Raw genomic sequence first — 25,256 nt, forward strand, 5'->3', positions numbered from 1 at the left:
TGACTTGAGTCCCATTTACGCGTTTTTTCAATACCTAACGGAGATAAAGAATTCGTTTCATGAGCTGCCAGAATCGTTCAAACGACTCACCTTATCTGTACAATGTTTTATCTATTGTAAAAATGCGCCATATTATAGATTCGACGCTAGTCAGTCATTCACTATTCACAGTCATTCAGTCTCAGTCACCCACTTGTTTTCCTTCGTTCCGTGGTTGCTACAGACTCCGTTTGTTTTCTTTTTCAGGGTGCTAGCGGGGTCAATAGAGAGGACCGGGCAAAATATCCACCGATAAACGGAGCGCCCGCGGTCGCTCTTCTCACTTCTGGAGTCGCTGTGAGCGCGGCGAACTTCTGTGGAGAATCTGAACCGTCCGTATCAGCAACTTTTCTTTCCCTCCAGCAGCCCTGAGTTTAAAACCAGCTAGGGTTTGAGTCTCTCATTTGAAAAAAACATAGTTTAGTACTGAATGTTTGAGGAGATTGTCCCGAACTTCATGCGCTCAGGGCTGCGCTAGACCTCCCGCCGCCACTCCGCTGTGGCGACTCTCTCCGGCGAGCGCAGACTTCATTTCTCCTTGGTTTTACCGTACCGTTCCGATCTTTCGATTCTTCGGTCACGTGGTGGGGCGAAACGCGAAAGACTGCGAGCTTTGAGAGAAAGTGAGTGAAGGCGAGAGAGAGAGAGAGAGAGAGAGAGAGAGAGAGAGAGAGAGAGAGAGGTGGTGGTGGTGGTGGTGGTGGGGGGTCTTTGTCTGCGTTGCAGTTAGCAGTATCCAAACCACACTGAGAGCTGGAGCGCGCGGACCCGTTGCTTTGCCTCTGACCGTGGTACCCCCGTCGTTTCCCTTGCTCTCCTACCCCTCCTTTTCTGCTTTCCTTCCCTGAGAGCTTATTTTTCTCCCCGCAAATATCCTGTCTCACTTTCAATTTTAATAGATCTCGGAGAAAGATAGAAGTGACGCATCCTTGATCTCCTCCAAAGCGGTCGTTCTCGCGCACGCTCTTTTTCTCTCTGGAACTGGATTTTTGAAACGAAGTGGACGCGTGGATGATACACCGGGGCGAGAACTGGAGATGGAGTTGCTCGTGATCAGCCTCTCCTTATGGATCCTGCAGTGCCGCTCAGCTCGCGCGGACTCCATTATTCACATCGGTAAGCACGGTCTCGGACAGACGCCGCTGAATCACGGATGGCTTTCTTCATTGCATCGTATTTTAAAGTCAGAAGCGTGCAGATTTGACTTGATAGAAGGCGTATTCGCTCCCCTGAACTGTTTGACATTTGATAAACGGCTTTAACTTAACAGGAAACATTAGCAAACAGGTCCACAAAGTGCATTTCAGGTGGCACTGAACGCGTAGGCTTCACTAATTATTTTACATACAGGTATAAGCAAATCGTGACGGCTATTCTGGGTTTGTTTCAGGGTTAACTCCAGTCCACCCCTCCCCAGCCTTAAGCCTGAACTTTCTGTTGAACGTGACGGAAATTTTAATTTCGTTCATTGAGGTACTGAGCGCGCGACAAGTCTCTTCCCGTGCACGCATGGCGTTTCTTAACAGAAATTCTACTTGTGTTGATGTCTTCTTAGTGTAGTAGATTAACATTTATCTCAGACGCTTTTGTTTTATCAGTCGTTTGTGTCAGTGAGTTTGGCAGCCTTGTGTCAGTATGCAGCATTCAACCCTCTTTGGTAACTTATGTTGGGAACGAAATTGATTTGCTTTCTGACTTCAGTTTAGGCGCGAAACACCCCTAAATATTTTACTTGCAGAAATGTGATCGTATTAGGCTAAACAACACTGGTTCATGCCGTATTCTGATGCGTAAAGCGCTGTAAATCTAGTGCTCTTCTGTTGGTAGGGAACCTCTCTTTTGTATGCAGTGGATGTTCTGCATCATCCGGTGCGCTTGACTGTTCTTCTCATCACCAGGATCACTCAAAATTGGATTTGAAGCTTAGTTTTAAAGAAGAATGATGTTAACTCCCAAAATTGAAGCATATACTCTTCTGTAAGACAAATTTGCACTTCAACAGAATGAACCTTTACTGCAATTATCTCATGCTCTGACTTCTTGTTAGTTACCAGTTAGTCTATGTATATAATTATTCTCAGGCTTTTATTGCTACACTACTTAATTAGGTCTAAATGGTTTAATTTAATGGTTTATCCTTGGTATAGATCAGAGGTAGGCAACGTCGCTCCTGGAGTGCCGATGTCCTGCAGAGTTTAGCTCCAACCCTGAAAAAAAAACCTCACTTGTCTGTAGCCTTATTAATCCTGAATACCTTGATTAGCTTTTTCAGGTGTGTTTGTTTAGGGTTAGAGGGTTAGGTAGTGGATAGTAATCTTCTAGTTGTGTGCTGTATAGTCACATGAGGTGAACCAATTTTTATTGTCTACATGTTATTCAAAAATACATTAAATTAGAAAGTATTCAAAAATATTTGAAAAACATATATCTGTCAAACAAAGTCAGCATGGTTTAACCATAATAAAGGAAGCAATTTTGAAAACCATAAAACATAGAGGACACTTATGATTTTATTTTGAATTTATGAAAAGACTCATGACAAGTGGAGTGAATTAAAGAAATCATCTCGATATTAATGACTTAAAATGTTGGAATATTTTTTAAGGTATATGGCATGGATATATTTAAAGTGTAAGGAAAGTATTTTAGCATTTCTTTTTCTTTAGTTTTGTAGAAAACGGTGTAAACATTTTTTTTCATATAGTAAATTTACGAATTCAGCACAAATACAAAGATTGTATGCTGTATAAAAAATTTGCATATGTTTTAGACTAGATTTTAAAAGGATTTCTCCTTTTTATAACCTTAAACATCCTTATTTGTCTTTGACCTGCATGTGTTGGCGAAGTGATTAAAATAAGCACACTTTTGTTCCCTTAGTGCACAGCATGAGGCCTCAGTGGCTGTTTGTTGATGGCTAACTGTGCATGTAAATAAATAAAGCCCTATTTGCTTCTCCTACACCTCTGGCACTTCAAGTCGGCTGCTCTGTACATTTTATCACTGTCGCCTTGATCTCAATATGTCATATCATCAGTGGGTCACTGTTTATAGTCCTGCACAAGTCAGCCTTATTGATTGCGTCCAGACACATTCTGATTTAATACTCGGCTGTATTTCCAAGTGTCAAGGACTTGTTAGTGAAACAGCACTTCATGGGTTACTCAGTCATGTGAAGTCAACATTTAAATTGCTCTGTGCAGTATTTTGTCTAGGATTAATCTGTAAACAGCTGAATGAAAAAATTACCCTGCTTAGTACATGGCTCACGGGAATACGTGAATCTGTTAGGTCTGGAATCTGTTAATTGTGGCATAGAAGAGTAAAATATTTTTTGTATAATGACCTCTAAATTGGGAATGTCATCATTGACCATGGCAACAGACCAGTGCTCTGGTGTCATTTCTGGTCTCTCTCTTTTAATATCAGTTCGACTTTGGCAGCATCTTGCAATTCAAAACATTTGGTTTGCAAATGAATAGTTTTTAAATTAATATTGTAATATTGCATCAGTGGATGTCTTGTTGCTAAGCCAGTTGTTTTCATTTGTGGATGCTTTAAGCTAATCTACCAGTAAGATATTAAAAAACTTTTCTCAAATCAATACTTCATATTCAGTTGTTTATTTATTTTGTAAGTAGCTGTGCAATAAGAGCATAATCCCTTTTTTTTCCATTTCATTCATCTGTCTTGGATATTTTGTATGACCTGTCCACTTTTTATGCCTTTCAAGGACACAGCAAACTCCAGCAACATATAAAAACAGCTCATATTTATAACTGATGCACCATGTCACGTATAAGATCCCCTTGACGTAAAATATCTTCCTGTAGGCTTACAACCCACTGTGTTTCCACAGATTGCAAAATGCCCTTGACAAATTAGGGATGCGTATAGAATATTTACAGCACTTCCAGCACTTGCACTCTCCATGGTGCTGAACTCGCTCCTGAAATGCCGTTGGCTATTGACAGGTGAGGAAGTTGCTGTAAATTGTATCTGATTATATGATGTGTTCTCGGTAACATCAGTGGGTATAATATAGTTTCAACAGTTTGAACCACATGATGAATCTGCGTTCCCTTCATTTTTACCCCTTTAATGGATATGAAAGTTTGGAATGACTGTGAATGATGTATTAATAACTCACATTTTTTTTCATCCAACAGGAGCTATTTTTGAACAGAACGCCATACGGGATGACGAGGTTTTTCAGCTGGCCATTTCAGACCTGAGTTTGAACGACGACATCCTCCAGAGTGAGAGGATTACCCATTCTATCAAACTTATTGAGCCCAACAACCCCTTCCAGGCGGTACAGGAAGGTGAGTGAGTGACTGGTATCTCTCAGCAATCGATTAACCACGCCGTTCTACTTTATCTTTATGTCCGATCTGTTTGCTCGAGCAGTTACCCAATATCTTCAGACCTTCTTGTGAGGCTCTAACATCAACAAGTAGAATAGCTGCAGGTGTGGGATTTCCATAAGTGTTGGTTTCCTCCTCTCAGTCTTTATAATATAGTTTCAACAGTTTGAACCACATGATGAATCTGCGTTCCCTTCATTTTTACCCCTTTAATGGATATGAACCACATGATGAATCTGATATAATATTTGAAATCTTCTTTTCCTATCACACCAAAATAATGTGTTGTTAGTGTGTTCTGATGATGAAACTAAGTAGCTAAATCCACACCTCTTGGAATCAGAATCCAGTGCAAGAATAGCCATGTGGAAATGTGCTGAGGACATATGTGGTAACATGCTGAGTATGTTTGTGTCGCACAGGCAAGCTGGATCAGCAGTGCCGTTCACAGACATTGATGGATGAATGTAGCACAACTTGATTTATGTTATCAAGCATGAAGGCTAGCTGTCATAATCTGTCAAGTTCAGATATTTTCATTGCTTTCCTCATATGAGCAAATCCTCAGTTTGATCATGGCTACCTGATATAAGCCGTTATTATCACGACTAACTTCTCTTATATTGCAGAAAGTGTCCTGGGGCCCACTTCATGAAAATCTTAATACAAAGTTGTTACATTTCATAATAATTAAGTTCGTTAGAATGTTCAATGTGCAGTCACTTCTCAAATATCTTAAGAACTTCTTGTCAGTTCTTAAAGATGAAAATAAATTAAACATTAAAAACGAGGTCCCTATTTAAGTTGAAGTTAACTTCAAATACCTTATAAGTTATTCAAACTTTTAAGTAAGTTATTTATAGTGATTTTAGGAACATTCATTTTAGGAATTCAAATTCTTTATTAGTTTTCTTTTTAGAACTATGTTAAGAAAAAAGCTAAGAACATTCTTAAAGTCCCACTGCAGTCACTAATTTTATCCCTTAAAACTCAAAATGACATATTTAAATATTTTTTCCCAGTAAAAATAATTTCTTCATGCCTTAAAGCAGCTTCCCTCATTTAGTAAACGTTGATATAATATTTACATTAATATGCATTGCAATTAAGTCCCTACCTCCACTCAATCACAGCCATATACACTGTATGTCTGAAACAGAAAATGATTCCAAAGAAGAACACGAAGAGCGAATTATACAGGGATGTCTCTTTGACATCAGACACGTACAATAATTGATATCATTAGCCTTTGGCTTGATACGTTATCAAGCAGCTAATAACGTGTTGCTAATGTCACACAAACCATGTTCCCGTTCGCCATCACAGGCAGCTATCTTCTAAAAATCAACATCCTTAGGTAATAACGCTTTGCTAATGATATGAAAAGCCCCTCTCTGCAAGTTGACTGGATTGGTTACATGTTTGTGATGGTAGGAAACAGGAGCTGTATCAAACCGAATTTATAAACTATAAAAAGTTTTTTTAGCTAGATAAAAAAAAAATGCTCAGCAGTGGTGTTGACTGATGAATTTGCACCAGATAGACATGTAAACAACATTAAAAACTTGATTTTCACAACAGGAGGTCTTTAAGAAATGTTTTTTGGGAATAAATTTTTTAAAGCTAAAAAGTAAATGGTAGACAAGAAGTATTTTATCCTTAAAAGTATTTGGTGAATCCTTCCCCAGAGTGTTTAGAAATGACAGAAGGAAAGATTGCCCATCCTGAGGACATAGAGTATTGTGCTTCTGTGTGGTTTCCAGGGGCTCTGGGATCGATTAGCCTCCCTGGCTTTGAGTGACAGTTGAGTGGTGATGACCTTTCACTTTGCTCTTTAGCTCACATTCACCCTACTGAGAAGAAACTCACCTGTCAAATACCCCCCCACCCAAACACACACAGAAGAAAAAAAAAACACTTAATCTCCTCTATCAGCAAAACACATATGCTTTGGGTGTACCATAGTTCTAGCCTTTTACCTACCAGTCAATAAAATGACTTTAGATCCTGTATGTGGACAGATGACACACAGCGGGAGTTTGTGGCTTGAGTGTGTATTGTAAGGACTCAACTGTGTGTTTATCTCACCTGCATTCTTTTACTAGTATGGGCATTACATCTAATCACTCATTACAGCTATGTGACCCCACACACACACACCCACCACATCATTCACCTACACAGACACCTTCCATAGTAGGTAAGTGTGCTAGAGCAGAGATGTCTGTGTGTTTTTATGAACAGTGTTACTGTGTGACAATGAACCAGTGCAGTTTTTTTGGTGAGAGACAATAATGCAAGATAGCAGATTCCTGTTGTGACGAGTCAAGCTAATGTTCAAAAGGCAAATGTGGCCTTGTTGTGTCCTGCTGTGCTTTTTGGGGAAAAAGTGCTGATGTTGAGAAATAGAGTCACCTGAAGGGGAAATCGCTTGAGAAGGTTCACTGTGTGAAAACAACTTTTAGCGAGCCCTCTGAATGGCTCTTTTAGTTTCTTTTCATCTCTTCTCACCTCTTCAGCTTTTTTTTTCTCTACTGCTAAGCCTTTCTAAACCTCTGATTTGATCTGTTTGGCTGCAGGAAATAGAAATGGTCATCCTGGATGCTGTTAGATCTTTCTTTGCTCGAAAGGTTTGACACTCCCTCCCCTCTTGTAAAGATGACAAATTTCTCCTTTATTCTTACTCCTCCTCTTTCATCTTGTGTGTGGTGCTTTGTTTTTTATAAGTCAATAAAGACACTCTTCATCCTCTAAAAGGGCTTAGACTGCTTATCAAAATACCTGTTATTTCAAAACATCATTTATTGGTGGAGAGATCTTCTAAATTGAACAGGTCCAAAAAATGCATACTCCTAAAAACATTTTTATGAGGTTGATGATGGTTATGTCATATTGGGATTGTAAGGGTAAATAATGTAACAACTGATACAAGATTGCTAATTTCACAGGTCACATTTTGTCACATTTCTTCATTCTGGTAAAATATAAGATTCATCAAAGTTGGCTTTTAGCACAGTCTCTGGCAAAATTTCACTCACTTCTCATGACAGTTGCTTAGAGCAGCTTTGTACAAGTCTGTAATTCTATGCTTTTAGACATTTTTTTTTAGGTTTCTTCAGAAAAAGACCAGGGCATTTTTTCATAAATGACTGGCTGCTTGACTGTACATCTGAGAGAGTCTGTGACGAGGCGAAAACAAGCTTTTATAAAAACCTGTCTTCACGCACTCATTATTTCTTTCATATTCACACAGATAAATTCAAATGAGACCTACAAGATTCCTTGGTCCCTGAACTATTAGAGATGAGTTTCCCAGGCAGCTGTACAAAAACGGTGCATGGGTCCCTGTTCTCTCTCTCTCTCATGCTCCTGCGCTTTCACTGTCTCTTATCTAAAGCTGAGTCAGGAGGTGGTCTTATTTGGCAATTCACATTCTGACGTGCCCTTTCAAAATGGCAGCTTGTCTACTCCAGGTCCCCAGTGAAGCTATGGCCAGTGTCTCATATTAATGAGATCCAAAATGGCTACTGCCAGGATATCAGTTTCATTTTTAATGTAGTGCGAGCCTCAAATCACTGGGCATCTCATTCACATCAGATCTCAAATGTCTGTAGCCTCAGAGGGGGAACACTATATTATCTATGACAACAATGACAAGGTTCATTATGGTTCTCAATAATCAGAGCTGTTGTTTGTAATAGCATGTACTCTCTAAGGGAGAGCAATGCTTTGCATTGGCATTAAGTGCATCCTCTTCTCAGCATAGTGACCTTTTGGTTTCACAAGTGCCACTGAAGTCTTTGTTTAACACTGATGTTAACTACCCCCTTTAAATGGTCTACCCTGCTTATCCAGAGCAACTTACAGTATACTTTTTATGCTACTGGGACATCCCCTCACAATCTTGAGTCAAGTGCCTTGCTCTATGGTTTCCAAATTACTAATAAACAGCCAATATGTTAATAATAGTTGCGCTAATAAGCAAGCAGTTAATAGTGAGAACTGGTCCCTACACTAAAGTGTTACCATGTATTTTGACAATAATATAAAAAAATGTAGATGTATGAATAATTAATAAAGTATTGTAAATATTTTCCAGATTCCTGATTTTTTCAGATGACATTTTAGTAATGTCATGTTGTTATATATGTCTTATGTAGTAAAGATTTTTTTTTTTGTAAAAAATATTTGGAATTCATTGTTTTATTAATATATATGATTTATGAAAGAAGAACGAGACAGTGATAATATGAAACAAAAAGATGATATAAAATATTTTCAATTATTTAATCGATATCTTTAATAAATGTCTTCACATTTTATACAGATTTATTTTCCCAAATTTTTTTCCAAACCTATTTTTTAGGGCATCCATTCACAAGCCTCTAGGGTTCACTGGACCCAGACAGCTATAATATGTTTAACAACAGGCAAACAGCAGTGATGTAACAAAACCATCCTTATGCAATTTAATATCTGTCGCAGTGGTGGTGACGTGATGGGTCAAATGTCTTGTCGTTGTTGCGTATGTGTAATTTAGACATACAAATATTGCACATATTTTTCATCCGCGCTACTACCCGCCCGCAAGGAGTTAATTATCCGCCCGCATCCCCGCACGTGAATTTTAGGAATGTCACAATCCACCCATTTTAGCCACTTTTATGCGGGTACCCGCGGGTACAGGACTCTACCACATGCATGTAAGGACAAAGCTCGGGCCTCTTGTGGCATCTGCCACCATGAGCTCTGTGTAACCAGTATGCTTGATTTAAGGACGAATATAGATAGAACCATGTTTAATTAGAGCGAGCTCTGGAGACACAATGGTTGGTGAGATCCATTCAGGGCCTTAGAGCCTCTCCCATTATTGTCGAGTGACCAGGTTACTGGCCATGAACCGCTCTCGCATACAATGAATAAAAAACAACTATCAGGTAATTAGCTGCCTGGAGAAAAGAACTGCCTCCATCCCCCTCCCCGTCCGTCTCTCTCACTCTCTCACTCTGTCTTTGACAAGTATAGTATCCTGATATGCTTTCATTAAGCAGATTTGTGTTGCATGGTTATTAAGCTAAAAGGATTATAATTGTCTCTCTAGCAATGTGGTCTGGGTAAGAGGAGGTAAAGCTTGCAGATTGAGTCACATGATTTATCAGACATTTGGAACAGATGAGAGATTTAATGGTCAGAGAGTTTGAGCTGCTATGGTAGACCTGATGGAGAACACTCTTTGTCTTTGAAATTTTCCTTGAAATGGACTTGCAGTGATGCAAGAGTTGAATGAGAGCACAAATGGGTGATGTGAGAAACCAGATGTTAACTTGTCAGCAAAAGCACTCAGGAAATTACATCATGACAGTCGCTGTGCTTCCATCCAATTAATTTCTATGAATATTCAGAATATCCATCTTATCGGTAAAAAAAAAGAGGTAAATTCATCTTATAGAATTTATTTGGTACCTTTGGCTTCTATTGTAGATTATCAGTCTTCTTACTGAATATAAATCTACCTCAAGTGAGCATTTTTATTTATGTGCATATTGGAAATTTGCACAAATAAAAATTTAAAACATATGGATGGATACCCACCTATTGTAATTGTGTTGTTGTATATTGTTCCACCAACACAGGTAATGGCATAATGATGTTGAGTTCAGGAACTCCCATAATGCAGTGCTCTTTACAGCTCTGAAGAGAGAAAACTACAGGAGTTTTGGACTGATTCTGAAACTGATTGAGCGTTGTTTTTTGTCTCTTATAGCAGTGCAGTAGTTTTGAGAGATGCTCTTCTGTTTTTGTCAGCAGGCTTTGAATAATGGGCTGTCTGGGTGATTTTTAAATTGAATACTTCATATTTCATCATTTTGCCTTGCACTGAGGTAACGAGATAATACACTCTGGGTTTTCTTCTGCATGTGTTTTGCTGCATTTGAAACTGTTTATGGACAGGAAAGAGCCTACATTTGCAAATCTGAGCAGATTGTTCAGATAGCAAAGGGATTTGATAAAACAGAGAGACATTCTTGCATGCAAAGCCACTAAGGAAAGTTTAAACAACTTTGAGAACTTCAAGCTGAAATACTCCACTCATTACAAGTAGAAGTTCAGTGGAAAATCTGATGCCCCATGTCTCTAACGGACATTATCAGTAGCAACATACTGCCCACATCCAAAGCAGAGTGATAAATCTCAATTATTAAACACTTAGCAAGTGTTTTTGGTATGTATACACTACTGTTCAAACTTTTGGGTATTTTTTTAAAAGAAATTAATAGTTTTATTGAACAAGGATGCATTAAATTGATCAAAAGCAACAGTAAAAACATGTATAATATAACAAAATATAATTATTTCAAATAAATATGTTATTTTTGTTAAATTAAAGAATCCTGAAAAAATTCATCACAGTATCCACAAACATATTAAGCAGTACAACTAGTTCAACATTGATAAGAACATTGGAATGAAGAAGAATCTAAAGAATAATTTGAGACTGAATAATGGAGTAATGGTCGCAGAAAACTCAGTTTTGCCATCACATAAGTAAATTACAAAATATATTAATTATAAATTACATAATATATTAAAATAGAAAATAGTTTTTTCAGATTGTATTAATATTTCACAATATTTCTCGGTAAACATTAGAGACTTCTATCCTACCATCCCCAAACTTTTGAATGGTTTGTTTGCACTTAGTTTCCAGTCAAAGCCTGTGGAAAGCACAGTATGCAACTCAAAAACTCAAAGTAGATTCTCAGAATACTGTACTATGTCGAGTTTAGTTCAGATTTGAACACTGTGCCCTCATTCTTTTAGCCGCTGTTCTACAGATGTTGAGCAGAGTCATTGGAGATATTTCAGCTGTGAACAACGTGAGAGTTCCTCTCCAAATGTCATACCAGTTCGGATTTCAACCAGCCGTCCTAATTGGTATATGCTGCTTTAGCCCTGAGCTCCCTGAACTTTTGTACTCAGCTTGGCAAAAGGAGGAGCAATACTCAAAATTGTCAGTGCTGTACCAATTTGGGTCCTCTGTCTTGCATGATGAACAGTGTTATTGGCTATGATTGATTCAGATATGAACACACAGACTTTCTCTCTCTGTCTTCTCTTAATTAAATTTGATTTTCACTTTCTATTTAGTATGCTTAATTGGCATGACAAATAACATTACATTTGGATTACCAAAGCATATTCCCTCTCTCTCGTTCTCTCTCTTCCTCCCTCTCTTTCTTCTCTTTTACCTGACACACATTTATATGTCCTGCAGATGCAATACCAGTCTTTAAACTCCAGATTGTCAGAATATCACAGATTTTTATCATTTTCAAGTCAGAAGGAATGCGGTTATTATTATTTTATTTATTTTTCCCCCTTGAGGGGTAAAATAAGTTTCAGTGCATTTTCACAGAATCTATCATTTTCAAGTCAGAAGGAATGCAGTTATTATTTCATTTATTTTCCCTCCTAGAGGTGTAAATGAAGTTTCTGTATTTTTATATATATTTTAATTTTTAAATATTATGTTATATATATTTATATAGTTTTCACTTTTATATTGCTGTGCCTTTAAGAAACATGAAAGGAGAGTTGGCTCTAGTATGCTCTGGATCTCTATGCTATTTTGTTCAGGTTCTGATGTCAGAAATCTAAGGGTTTCAGGACAAGCTTAATGCTGGGTTTTAATTAAAACTCTCTTTAGACTAGGGATAAATGTTTGAGTTCTGAAATTTACAATATATTTTCATAGCACATCAATCTTGTGTATCTCAGAAGATCTAGTGTAATTTGATTCGTTATGATATGATATAAGTGTGCTCGTTTGGTTGCTTTACCTCTTGTGGCATGGGTGTGTGAGGATGTAGAGTAATATAATGCTGAGTAGATGTAATCTTGACTTCCAGTTCAAACTCATCAGGAAAATTTGGTTCAGCATCTAACCTATTGATCCTTTTGCCACCATTATTGGCTTGTTTATTTGACCCGAGAGAGAGCAAGACAGATTGTTTCAGCTACTCAGGAAGTGAGAGGAGTGACATTAATGGGATTCAGAGAGAAAGACGAAATATTCTCAGATAATCCCAAATCTCTTCTGCCAATCAGTCCTGGCAACTTTCTGAAACCTTACAGCAGGTTACGTCACTCTCATTCACAGCTGCAATGAGAGGCTCTATACTCAAACTCTGCTGCGTGTATGAGTAAAACAACCTCTACAGTCACAGTCCTCGGCTAAATCTGCTCTCAGTTCAATTCTGAATCATTTGTGCAGCACTTTATGTAATGGCACTTGCCATAAAGCAGCTTTACTGAGATTGAAGGTGACGGTGGCACCGGAAAATGTCCAGGGGGATGAAGGAAGTAACCAAGGAGGTGACAGAGGTTCAAATAATATTAATTTCTGATCATATTATTTCCTCAAACTCAGTCAGGGGATCAAATTTCAATGTCTGAATCACGATGTTGAAGGATTATATGTATATTTAAAGTCAGAAGGGTTTTACATCCTGTGAGTCTCCATTTTTTTTTTTTTTTAAACCTCCATTGCATCTGTGTTTGTAAACAGATCTGTAGGCTGGGTTATGCTCAGATGGTATTTGTAGCTCCTTCTCAGCAGGTTCCTGTGGATCCCAATTGCGGTGTTCATCTCAGGAGGTCTCGACATGATTTCCTATGTTTAGATAAAACATTAGTTATTGTTTTTCATACAGATGATACACTGGGTTAAAGGAATAGTTCGCCCAAAAATGAAAATTCACTGAAAATGTAATCACCCTCAGGCCATTCAAAATGTAGATCATCAGAATAGATGCCCACAGATGGACCCACTGCAGTGAATGGGTGCCGTCCAAACAGCTGATGACAACAGCATGACTCCGTCCATCAGTTTATGTCTTGTGAAGTGAAAAGCTGCATGTTTGTCCTAAGTAAATCCATCATTAAGATGTTTTTAACTTCAAACTTCAAATCTGATTCAAATCTTGGCCACCCAAAGGTAAGTACAAAACATCATAAAGCTTCAAAAGAGAACAAGAGGCCAATTATATGTATAACTTATGTTGGTCACGGCTGCAAGAAGTCAGTTAACATACTGAACTGACTGATGGAAACTAGACAAAGTCAATATGAGAGAAGTTTTGGAAGCTTGATTGAGCTGAAATCTGCCAATCAGTCAACATGATTCTACAGATCTTTGGCAGTGCACGTCTGTGCATGACACCTCTCACAGATGCCATCTGCTCTCTCACATGGCCGCCTGATCTGCCGTGTCATGATGAATATCATCAGAGTCTCAAGCCCTGTGTTCTTAATCACCTTTTCTGTCTGTCATGTCAGCATTAAAAGGCCCCTGCTGCAATCTCATTTTCAGAGGTACTTTTTTAAAAATTATTTTCAGCTTTTGACAGGGTAATTTGAGAGATGAAAGATTTTAACGTTTGAGCGCAGACTCTAGTCCAGCACAGACTTGAGATGATGATGATACACACCTGTCAGAGCACCTGTCTGCTTAATAGGTTTGTGCAATGCCATTAGATTCTGTATCTAATGTAATACCTGTATCTGTATTTGGATAGAACAGAATGTGGGTGGGGCCTAAACAAGAAGTGTGTCTGATTCTAAGCTAAATTAATGAAGCCCATTTAAAAAAAGTAACTGTATTATATAAAAGTAAATAAAATAAAATGATTTAATTTGATAAATTATTTTTAATTAAAACAATTATGTAAAAAGATGTTTTAGATCTGTAAATTAAAGTTGAATGAAACTGACCATATATTTTCTAAATATATTCTAAGATTAGAAATCTTAATGTAAACGAGTCACCCATGCATGCTTATTGTTTTATTAATTAATTTATTTTTTACCTGCATATATTTAAATTAAAATGTCATAAATCAGTTCTGGTGAACAACGTATTTCTCTCATGTCATATACCAGGTTGTCTTCTGGGATTTATTATTTGTGTTAAATAATTATTTTGTATTATTTATACAGTGAACTGCATGCTCTTGTTCAGATCTTCCTCCATCCACTGAACAACTGATAAATTAAAGTCCCCACCATAGACCTTATCTGTTTCACTCGGATATACGACACAATATGGAAGAAAATATATTTTGCTACTTCCGTTTCATTGCGACTTCAAAATATTGCTTAATCCTTGTTAATGTTGCATAATCAGGCTAACAAATATTCTTTTATGCTATTTAATAGAATTTGTTATTTGTATTCAGGCCATTTCTAGATTCTGTTGTAGTGTTTGGTCAAAATCCAAGCTTTTAACCTAAAGCCTGCAGTATTAAACCCCATAAGGGTAATCTATTACTTACACTACACAAAGTTAGACAGAAGTCATGGCACAATTGTGTCATCGAGCAAGAAATTTAACCTCAAGTTTGCTTCAGGGCAATTGTCCCTGGAGTAAGTGTCCCTGAACGTTACTTTGGATAAAAGTGTCCTCTAACTAAGGAATAGTAATTGGCTAGGTAAAAATATACTCTTTGATTCTGCAAAAATATGTCTCAGGGTGACAGTACACCACCAGAAACCTGACCCTGTCAGATGCATTTCACCCCTCAGTGTGCATGTTTGCATGCATGCATGCTAAAGGCCATGCCTCCTTTATTGTGAGCCAGACGCTCTCATTAAAACAATGCGCCATGTGCTGTTTATATCTCTTGACTGTCACAAGGAGTTTGTGTATGCACTGTTTGAGAGCTCATTGGGATAAAAGATTGATGCCTAGTAGTTTTGTTAAGCAGGGTTTTTTCCCCTAACATCCCCACGCTCTTTGGGGAAACCCACAGGGAATGCATACAGGAGGTGACAAAGATTCTCTGCAACAATGTGAATGATTTATAGAAGTGCTAATGGCTGAGGAATGTGTGTGGGAGAGAAAAGACTGTGTCTCTTTAAGAACTCAGGGTCGATGTAAATGATTCATAATTATTCTCTCCAAGATCATAATAGTACCTCTCCATCGTGATCCCGCTGATCTCACACTGTTATGCTTACGGGAGAACGTGTGGAGTTGTTTGTCGAATAAAACAATGCAAAAAAATTGACCTGTGTGAGATTCGCAAATTCAAAAGTCTGCTTGAATGACCTGTTTAACTCCTATTTGGAATCATAGTATGACTCCCTGATGGTTTGCAAAAATGGACAAGAATAAATAGGAGGGTGGGGATTATATTGTGTACCATTGCAAGTTTAGATTTCCAGTGCAATAGGACGCCACATGATGTCAGATTTTCAACTTGATGGGGCGGATCTGGCTGTGTCCGATTCACCAGTCTGGACAGAATGAATGAGAGTGGAATAGTTGAAGTGTCCCTGCCAGAGCAACAAGTGCAGCGGGGGCAGCAAGCATCCCGCGATGATCCGTGATACCCAATCGGTGAGTGTGAATACCCATTGGGCACAGTTACCATGCAACAGTAGCCCTCTATCCAAGACACGACCGGCCCATGTACAGAAGTTGGAGAAACCACAGAATCTCACGGCAGGCCAGTGGAAGGCTGCCTTCCATGACTGGAGACTGCATAACTGCAGGAAGCTCCAATTGAACCCCACCTGAAAGTGTCCTTTTTTTTTTTTACTTGTATACTGAAAACAGTTTTTGAATAAAATGGAAAAACAAGACAACTCCTGTAAGCAGTGACTGCCTAGAACTCTCCCAAAATTTGACAGAGACCAGTAATTATAAAGGGTTTCATATTGATTCAAATCAGAAAGTTTTCTGTCTTCAACTATTCATAAAAATAACCTATTCATAACTGATGAGAGTTATTGTCTTTTTCAACTATTCATAAAAAGAACCTACTCATAACTCATAAGAGTATTTTTCCCCCCTGGGGAATTGGGCTATACTGTTGTTGCTGTATGTTTTATTTCACTGAAAGGAAGTGGTTCATATGTATAATTTGTTTCAGTAATCAGGCTACACTAGCCATGCTATGTTTTGATTCACTGAAAAGAATCAGTTCATAAGAATCATTTGTTTTGGGAATCCGGCTACACTGGTTGCTCTCTAAATTTTCACTAAAAACATTTTAGAGTCTCCGTGTTTCTTTTTTTGTGAATCAGCTTCACTGGTCACTTTTTATGTTTCTGATTCCCTATATAGAACCAGTTTATTAAAAAAAATCTTTTTTTTGTGTCTCAGAAAACAATAGTTCCATTGTACAGTATGTTGTTTTTCCATGTAGCATTTTATTGCATCCCATTCTAAATAGACTACAGACTCACGTTCGCAACTCAAAATATGATGTGTTTTGCCTTGGCACTGAAGATTCAGCAGCGAGGGCATCGATTCATCAGCAGGGGAGCGCCACTGCAGGACACAATGACACAGAAAACCTTTTAACTTTATGAATAGTCCACTTCCAACTTTGAATGGAACAGTTATATCTGTTGGCTGTACACCATGTTGGCATGTTCTGGAACGTCTTGGCAGAAGACACATATTGGTCTCTGCACTATTAACAAATTATATCTTACTGGCTTTGTAGTCTTTAAACAATGGTGTGACTGAACTTCTTCAAGCCTGAGCACAAACACACACACACACACACACACACACACACACACACACACACACACACACACACACACACACACACACACACACACACACACACACACACACACACAACCTTCAGCTTGCTTAATATCACATTAACTTCAGAATTTAATGAACGTATCTGCACCTTAAATAATACTGAGCAGGAATGTATGTCTATTGCACATGTCTGTGTCTGCATTATGTATAAACGCATGAATAAAACAGCTATGGTAGAGGAAGGAATGCACAGATGACACACAGCTACCTCACTGTGCGTGTTCAGCATAAGGTTTATGTGGTTTCCGAGAGATTCTGTCCAAAAGTGTGTCCAAAAGATTAAATTAGCTCTTCTTACAGCAATGTGTGTGTGTTGAACTGTGTTTATTAATACTAATGCGAGTGTGTGTATGCGCATGGTTTTCCAGCTAGAATTATGAAAGTCATCTCGGAAACCTATGTAATCGAATGCGAAACTGATACTTTAAATTCAGTGCACACTCTGACGTTTGTTGGGAACTTTACATTGACTGAAATCTAACCCTTGCGGAAACCTTTTTAGATTTTTCATTAAGTGTGGTATGTTAAGTTATTCACTATTTAAAGTCAATTCAAGTGAGATTTATTGTCATTCCGCCGTATATAGAATCATCCGAAGGAACAAAATGTCATGCCTCACTGGATTACAGTGTTATATAAACATATGTCATATATCGAGTTATGCAATGTTATTCATGGTTAAGTTATTTAGTATTCAGCCTGTCTATTAAGTTGTTTTCCTGGTCCCACAATGTAGATAATTTCATGTGTTACTATCTTTTGCACAATAAAAAGTGTCTATATATTGTTGACTGTCAAGAGGGTCCAAAATTTACCCTTTTTTGCCCATGACTGGGAATTCTGGAGGGAAACTAGGAATCTAAGATAAAAAAAAAAACCCTGCCTTGATTTGAATTAATCATGTCATTTTATTGGTCATGCATTTAATTTGTCAAATCTGTCAAATCAATTATCAATGTTTATTGTAGGCCATGGTTATCATGTTGAAATTTTTCTCAAGAATTGTTACAACCTTCAGATGATAAGACCTTTTTAAAGACAGCTAATGGACACAGGCTTCTAAATAACAAGGAGGAACTTAAACATATACTAGCCGTCTCCATGAGAAAGAAGATGAGACAATCTACTGTGTAAGAAAGCGACAAAGAGAGAATTCACAGAAGAGGATTAGACTCGACTGTGCTGTTTCTTAGACATTGTAACATGTCTTTTTATGCTCACTCTTTAGAAAAAGTGTGCTTTCTCTGTGTATTCATGAAATAGAGAATTAAATCGCTTTGCCCTACCCTTTCACTGAGTAGTGGAACACAGAATGGGATCTCGTCTCGCCTCGTCTAATCTTGTCTCCTTTATTCTCCTCTGAGTGTCAGAGCTTGAGCGTTTGTTCCTTGGTTTTGCCTAATACTTCAAAAATTGTGCTCTGCTGCCACTAACCTATGGGTAGTTGTTATGGTTACGATTGTTCAATCAATACATTTAAAAGAACCTTCATCTGATATCAGAGATAGAGATATTATATTTACAATCAGCCACAGCACTTTAAAACATTCATAGAAAATAGATTTTTTGTTTTTTTCCAAGTACATCTTTTTCATTAAAAATGTACACTAGCTGCTTATAAAAATTTTAAAATGGCTAAAACAGTGTAGAAATATATTTAATGTTAATGGGAATCTTCACATTCGCATGCATGAGGCCGTTGTCATTTCTGAATTTGTAAATCAATAATGAGGAGCAGCGTCCTGACAGAATCACGAATGCTTTCTTCTGCATCTGACAGATGAATCGATGGGCTCTTTTTCTCAGATGGAAGAGGTGGCTTTGCTCTGAAAGATTTGAGGCAGATATGAGAGGCTATTACAGAAGGTCTCCAATGACCACAAATGAAGAGGAGATTTAGTGCTTGATCATTTCCATTTCCGCTTCTGTTAGATCTTCCCATGAATCAATTTTCCTTTGTGATTAGATAAATATAAGAAGAAAAAAAATGTGTCTGTCAGTATGAGTGCCTCAAAATCGAAAAGATCTAGCAAAACACCAAAGTGAGAACTGTATAATCCTTTTTTATATATATAAAGACACCATTCACAGATACTGTAGAAAGGTTGGTTGATATATTCAATATTTTTAGAACATACCAAACCTCAGAAGAGTCATATGTTTTTGAAAGCAGGCCTGAACAATAATGATGGTTCACTGGTTCAGGGTCAGCACGAGAGAGTTTCAGACCAGCTGACAGAACTGTCACTAGCTCTTTTGAGCCTGTGCTGCACTGCCACTAAAAATTTAAGATTTATTGATCTTGTACATTGATTTTTATGCCATGCAAACTTAAGCATTTGATTTTCTATGATGTATTTAGAATTGTTTCTGCAAACTGTGTTGATTTGTAACTAAGATAATGTTTATCTAGCTGATCAATGCGAATGAAGTATTGTCATATTATCAAAAATGATTTGTGATAGTCTTTAAACTAAGCATAGGAATGTGCTGCAAACCAGTCAGTAATGTTTTGCACTGCATGCCATCACCATTCATATAAAGAAGTGTGTTCATAAATGTATGCATTTACATAACACCTGCTAATCTTCCAGATTATATTTTCTTTTTGTGAAGAAAAAAGGGAAAAGAAAAATGTAACTATTTCTAAATATTTCAAGCAAATATAAAAAATAAAACACTGACAAAAATAAAAATGAGTCATTCTCTTGACATGAAGCCATAGAACATAAAAAATAGAGAAAGTAGCCAGCAGAAAAACATCCATTCTTTTGAAACCTGGTTATTTTTCAGGATTCTTTGATGAATAGAAAGTTTAAAATAACTATTTTTGTAACATTATACATGTCTTTACTGACACATCAATTTAATTAATCTTTGGTAAATAAAAATACTAATTTTGTTATGCAAAACTTTTGAACTGTCTTATTACTTTTCCTATTTACTTCACCAATCAGATTTGCTTGTAGTCCCATAATTCCCATAGACTTACACTGAAGGTGGAACCCAAGCTATATCTGTTAACCAGAATGTGTTAATTTTTTCTTGACCTGACTTGTTCTAAGCTCAATTGAAAGCTTTGATTGTTAGATATGTTTTGTAATCTACTGATGTAGATCTGTGGTGTAGCACCTCGAGCACTATTTTAACTCTCAAGACAGACTTGTCTGCTATGAAAGCCCACACACTGTAGCTGTGCACCTCCAGAGATGGGATATTACATCACCTGAGTCCTTTTTAACACCACAGAAACTGTGATATCGGATCACAAGAGGGTCAACTGCAAACAAAAGTGTCACATCCCTTAAGAAAACATCACTGCTTCTTGGTTTCCCTTTTTCTTCTGAAAGCTTCCTTGACGTAAAGCGTTTGTAATGATTTCACTGAACTCAATGTGTTTGTTTTGACATTTAGTGTAATGGGTTTTTACGCTTGATTCGCCCGAACCAAATCAGAGAGCGCCGCAGAGCGATCTAATGTTTTCATTCTTGCCCTAAGTTGCACATCAATCCAGGCTCACCTGTGTGATTTTCAGTGTTCTCCTAACCACGTTTATGTTGAATATGAGGTCAATTTCCTTCATAATTGCATATGCGATAGAATGTGGTGATAATGATGGGATTGGATCAGAGTAATTTTGAGTTTCAGGACTCCCAATCACTACGGCAAGTGCATTTGTGTGTTTGTGCATGTTCGTGTCACTTTTATAGATCCATAGATCAGGTCTGCGCATCTTTATAGAGCTGCAGGCTCTCGCTGCTTCCCCTGGGAGCCTTCGTCAGTTCATCAAGTCCACCGAGTCTTCCTCTTCCTCCCTCTGTAGAGTTCAACACCGTTCAGCTGTTCATGTTGGCATATTATGTCACTCTTTCCTCCGATCCCTCCCTTGCAGATATATTCATCATCGTTCTCTAAGTCTGTCTGTAAATTTGTGGCCTTGGAAGCTGGATGTGTTTAATACCATGTAAGTGTTGCAATCTTTGGCCTGTAGCTGTAAATGTCTACTCACAAAGCCCTGTTATAGCGTACTTTGTTACTGCCCTCTCCTGCCCTCCTCTCCTCTCTCTAGCAATAAAGAGTTTCTAAAAAAGGCTTTGTAATCTCATTAGTGCAGCGGTGCATATAGCTGACGTTAAGCAAGTCCTCCTCAAAATTGCAAAGGAGGGCAGCTTGGGGTCGGAATGGTTTTTGGGATTAATGTTACGGATGGTGTTATTTGGAAGACTTGAGCCTGGTTTGTCGGATTACACGCTGATTAGTTTAAGATCGGGAAGCTCTCGAAATAACCGGATAAAAAAGCCACTGGCTTTTGTCTACAAAACACTGGATTTGTAGCAAAGGAGATTCCGGGAAAATGTGCTCTGGTGCTGTTTGGTGGACAGACAGCTGACTGGCCATGTAAAGCTGAAGCTTGTTGTGTAGTGGAGGAAGAAGCTGGAATGGTCATCTGACATCAGATTAACGAAAATCCCAACTGTATTTCTCTGGGGATTTTTCTCTGACCCAGAGAATGTGATTCAAATCAGTTAAGCGACTATTAGTTGAACATAATTCATGTCAGTTCATGAGTGTTTGTAAGTGTAATGAGCTGGTTGACTCTTTGCTGTGGAACAGTTCTGCAGGTTTAGAATTCTGGTAGTGTTTTTTTAATTGTGAAAAAAAAAGAAAAAAAAAATGTAATCAAGAACATTATATGACCATGAGTATACAATGGTTCCAGTTCGTAAATGGATTGTTCACCCAAAAATGAAATTTCTGTCATCATTTACTCACCCTCAAGTGGTTTCAACCCTGTATAACATCTTTGAACACAAAATAAGTTATTTTAAGAAAAAAAAAAAGAAAGAATGTTGATGTTCCCCATTGACTTCCAGAGTATTTTTTTTTCTCCATACTGTGGAAGTCAGTGGGGACCATCAACTGTTTGGTTACCCATATTCTTCAAAATATCTTCTTACTTTTTCAAAAAAAAAAATAAACATAAAATCAATCTAAAATCCATACATTAAGTAAATTTTGACAGAATTTTTATTTTGGGTGAACTATCTCTTTAAATTCTCACTGTTTGTGTAAGTTTGCTTTTCTGTCTAGACTATGTTTTTAGTGGGGATTTTTAAGTGACTCTTTCCGCAGGTTACATTGTTGTGCCAGTTGGTGGCAACAAAAGATTCACTGAACAATAATGTCATTGATTCTTTTTTTTCAGCCAATTTGTTTAAAAACACTGATTCATTCGGGAATAAAACAAACAGCTTTCTTCTGACCATCTTCTTCACTGATCAACTGAATCAATGAATCAGTGACTCACACATAAAAGAGAGTGATTGTTTTATTCCTGAATGAATCAGAGTTTGAACAAATCAATTGAATCACTGATTCATTTGTGAACAAAACAAGATACTCTCTTTATGAGTGAGTCATTGAAGTGTTCACTCAGCTGATTTGTTCAAAAGTACTGATCCATTTAGAAATTAAACAAGTGATTCTTTATGAGTGAGCCATTGAGTGAGTCAAAGATACAAATGTATCTGTCCAATTATTTTGTTTGAAAGGCATCAATCCAAACTTAATAAGCTGAAATAAGATAATGTTTGCTACTTCAGCTACTTCTACATACTGAATGTGCATCTCCAAATTATCATATATATGATCTTTGATTTATTTTTTTTCTTGGCAGATTGTGTATCCAGCTAGGTTTGGCTGCAGAGTGGTCTTGTATTGATTTGCACAGTATATGATTAGCGTTATCCATATGTCCAGGACTTACATGATACACATATGGCCACACATGCCATCCAATCAGGAGGTAGTAAAGTTTTCATAAGCATATGACATGGCTCATTAATAGTTCACAGGTCGTTTATAGTATTTGTGCTTCGCTAATGTAAGTACTTATTGGCACTGTTTAATTGGCCAAAGAAAATCATAAAATGCTCTGTTCTTTCTCTCTCTGTGACAGTATTTTCTGGCTTCAGTCTCTATGACATTGGCATATAAAGAAGTGTGAAAATGTTCCCATTCTCCTCCTGTCTCCTACGGATACCAGACATTTGCCATTAACACAATTAAGTTCTTTCGCAGCCTTTCTTTAATTAACATAATGAAATAACATAAATTAACTCATTTTTTTTTTGTCTCCAAAGGCCAAAGCGTATGATTGCATAACATCCATGATAAAGTCCGCCTCATTTCAGGACAAGGAAAAACATCCTGCTAATGGAGCCAGTAGCTCTGCAGGTAGTGCAGTCTTTTGTAAGACATTTTTTTCGGCAACAGCTGAGCTGCATCAGAAGGTCCACAGGTGCTGTGTGAGGTTTCACACACAGTGGATGTACAATAAAGTGCATTACAGTGTTGGATGTTTTTTCGGCATGGGCAGTGTAAGAGCCTCAGCAGGTATACAGTTTTAATGAGCAGACTTTTTTATTTTACTTACTTTTACTTTAAAGAAATTAATAATTTTATTCAGCTATGATACATTAAAGTGACTGTTAAAAGTAAGAGTAATGTTACAAAATAAATGTTTCAGATAGATTCTGTTCTTTTGAACTTTCTATTTATCAGATAACCTGAAATCAATTTATCACAGTTTACACAAAACTATTAGGCAGAACTACTGTTTTAAACATTGATAATAAGAAGAAATCCTTCTTGAGCACCAAATCAGCATATTTGAATGATTTCTGAAAAATCATATGACACTGAAGAGTGGAGTAATGGCTACTAAAATTTCAGCTGTGCCATCAGAGGAATAAATTGCATTTGGTTTAAAATAGAAAACATGTTATTTTAAAATGTATTGCAATTTTTACTGTATTGTTGATTGAATAGATTCAGCCTTGGTGAGGATTACGATAATTATTTTAAAAGAAACCCCAAACCTTTGAACATTACTGTACATTACATATGCACATACAGTATATGCTGACATTAAAAATAAATAAATGAATGAATAAAAGTAGTTGGTATTTGTATTTTTCTTCATTTAGATTTTCTTTTAGAGTCCACTTGTGAAAATGTTTTTATTTTGTATTTTTTCAATGTAAGTTGTTACAAGAATGACAGTGAGTGTCAAAAGTTGATCTTAGAATTGCAGAATTGTAACTGTTGTTTAATTTTACATCATAATGTTATGATTTTTTTATATATTAAAACGTTTGAAGTTCAATATTTTCAGTGTGAAATTTCGTCCAAAATTTTCACATGTTAAAAAAACATAAATCTGACCTTGCGTTATGTCAATCACTTTTACACACTGCCTCCGAAATATTCGTCCGCCATAAAAAAAAAAAAAAATCACTTTTTTCGAATCCGTAGCGAGTATTTTGAGAGGTGTTTTAACACTTAGAAAGCCACCTTAGAAGTGAACGCCAAAATCCAGAATAGCGATTGTCAATTTCATCCACTTCGTCTCACAGCACAAAGCACTGCATATAGATCCTTGCACACTGAGTTCACAGAAATTGGTGGTCTTCTTTTTAATATGTGGCTATAGTATCACTAGCAAAAGCATCAAACTGAGCCACTGACATCCTGAAGTAAATTTTGAATCGCCCGGGATAATCCCGCTGCTCCCTGAGGGGGAACTCTCCCTCCTCTCTATATCTCAAGATTGGATGGACCCAATATTTCTTTTCTTTTTCTTTTTTTTAAGAAGCGAGTGAACAACAAAATCATCCTCACTGCTTGAAGACTCCATTTAGTGCTGTTTTGTGAATTTTTGTGACTCAGTGTGCAAGGTGTCTGTGCGTGACTAATTTTTACGATTTTGAATATGAAAAAATGCATATGAAAATTTCAGACTCAGTATGCAGAGACCTTAAGAAGTCTCCCACATACAACTCAGCACTTATATGTGACCAAACTCTGTATTTCCTTTTATTTCACTTTGAAAATCTTGATAAAGAGGCTTTGCATTACAGGGATTTCTCTTTTGCTCTCTGCTTCTCTCTTCATTATCATTAATGCCATCATCTCTAGATGGGGCTGAGCAGTTTTGATCAGAGCTTTGTCGCTGCTCTCATTTCCTATACGCTAACAGAGATGCTCAAAAATGTGTCAATCAAGCACTCAACATTCAGCCTAGATGTCCCTGTCCTTTGAGAAAATAGCATTATTCCTTTCTTTCTGGTTTACGCTTTTCTACCGCTTTCTCTGTTTTTCTCTGTCTGGTTGGTTTCATTGATTGAAGGAACTGATTGGAAAGGACGCCTGCAGGAGGTGAT

At 37.3% G+C, this 25,256-nt stretch overlaps 1 protein-coding gene across 3 annotated transcripts in view; it reads left to right on the forward strand.

The window, feature by feature from the left end:
* Nucleotides 1–560: 560 nt before the first annotated feature.
* Nucleotides 561–25,256, forward strand: part of grid1a (glutamate receptor, ionotropic, delta 1a) — a 245,467-nt gene continuing 220,771 nt past the window's right edge. Inside the window, exons 1-2 of one of the 3 annotated variants that reach the window (XM_042742360.1) lie at nucleotides 561–1,155; nucleotides 4,209–4,364. In XM_042742360.1, the coding sequence (XP_042598294.1) occupies nucleotides 1,077–1,155; nucleotides 4,209–4,364 (235 nt within the window). In that variant the 5' untranslated portion in view covers nucleotides 561–1,076. The remainder of the gene's footprint in view (nucleotides 1,156–4,208; nucleotides 4,365–25,256) is intronic. The other 2 variants (XM_042742359.1, XM_042742358.1) reach the window with 2 other exon arrangements.

Source organism: Cyprinus carpio, chromosome B17 (genome assembly GCF_018340385.1).
Source record: "Cyprinus carpio isolate SPL01 chromosome B17, ASM1834038v1, whole genome shotgun sequence".
Classification (NCBI taxonomy): Eukaryota; Metazoa; Chordata; class Actinopteri; order Cypriniformes; family Cyprinidae; genus Cyprinus; species Cyprinus carpio.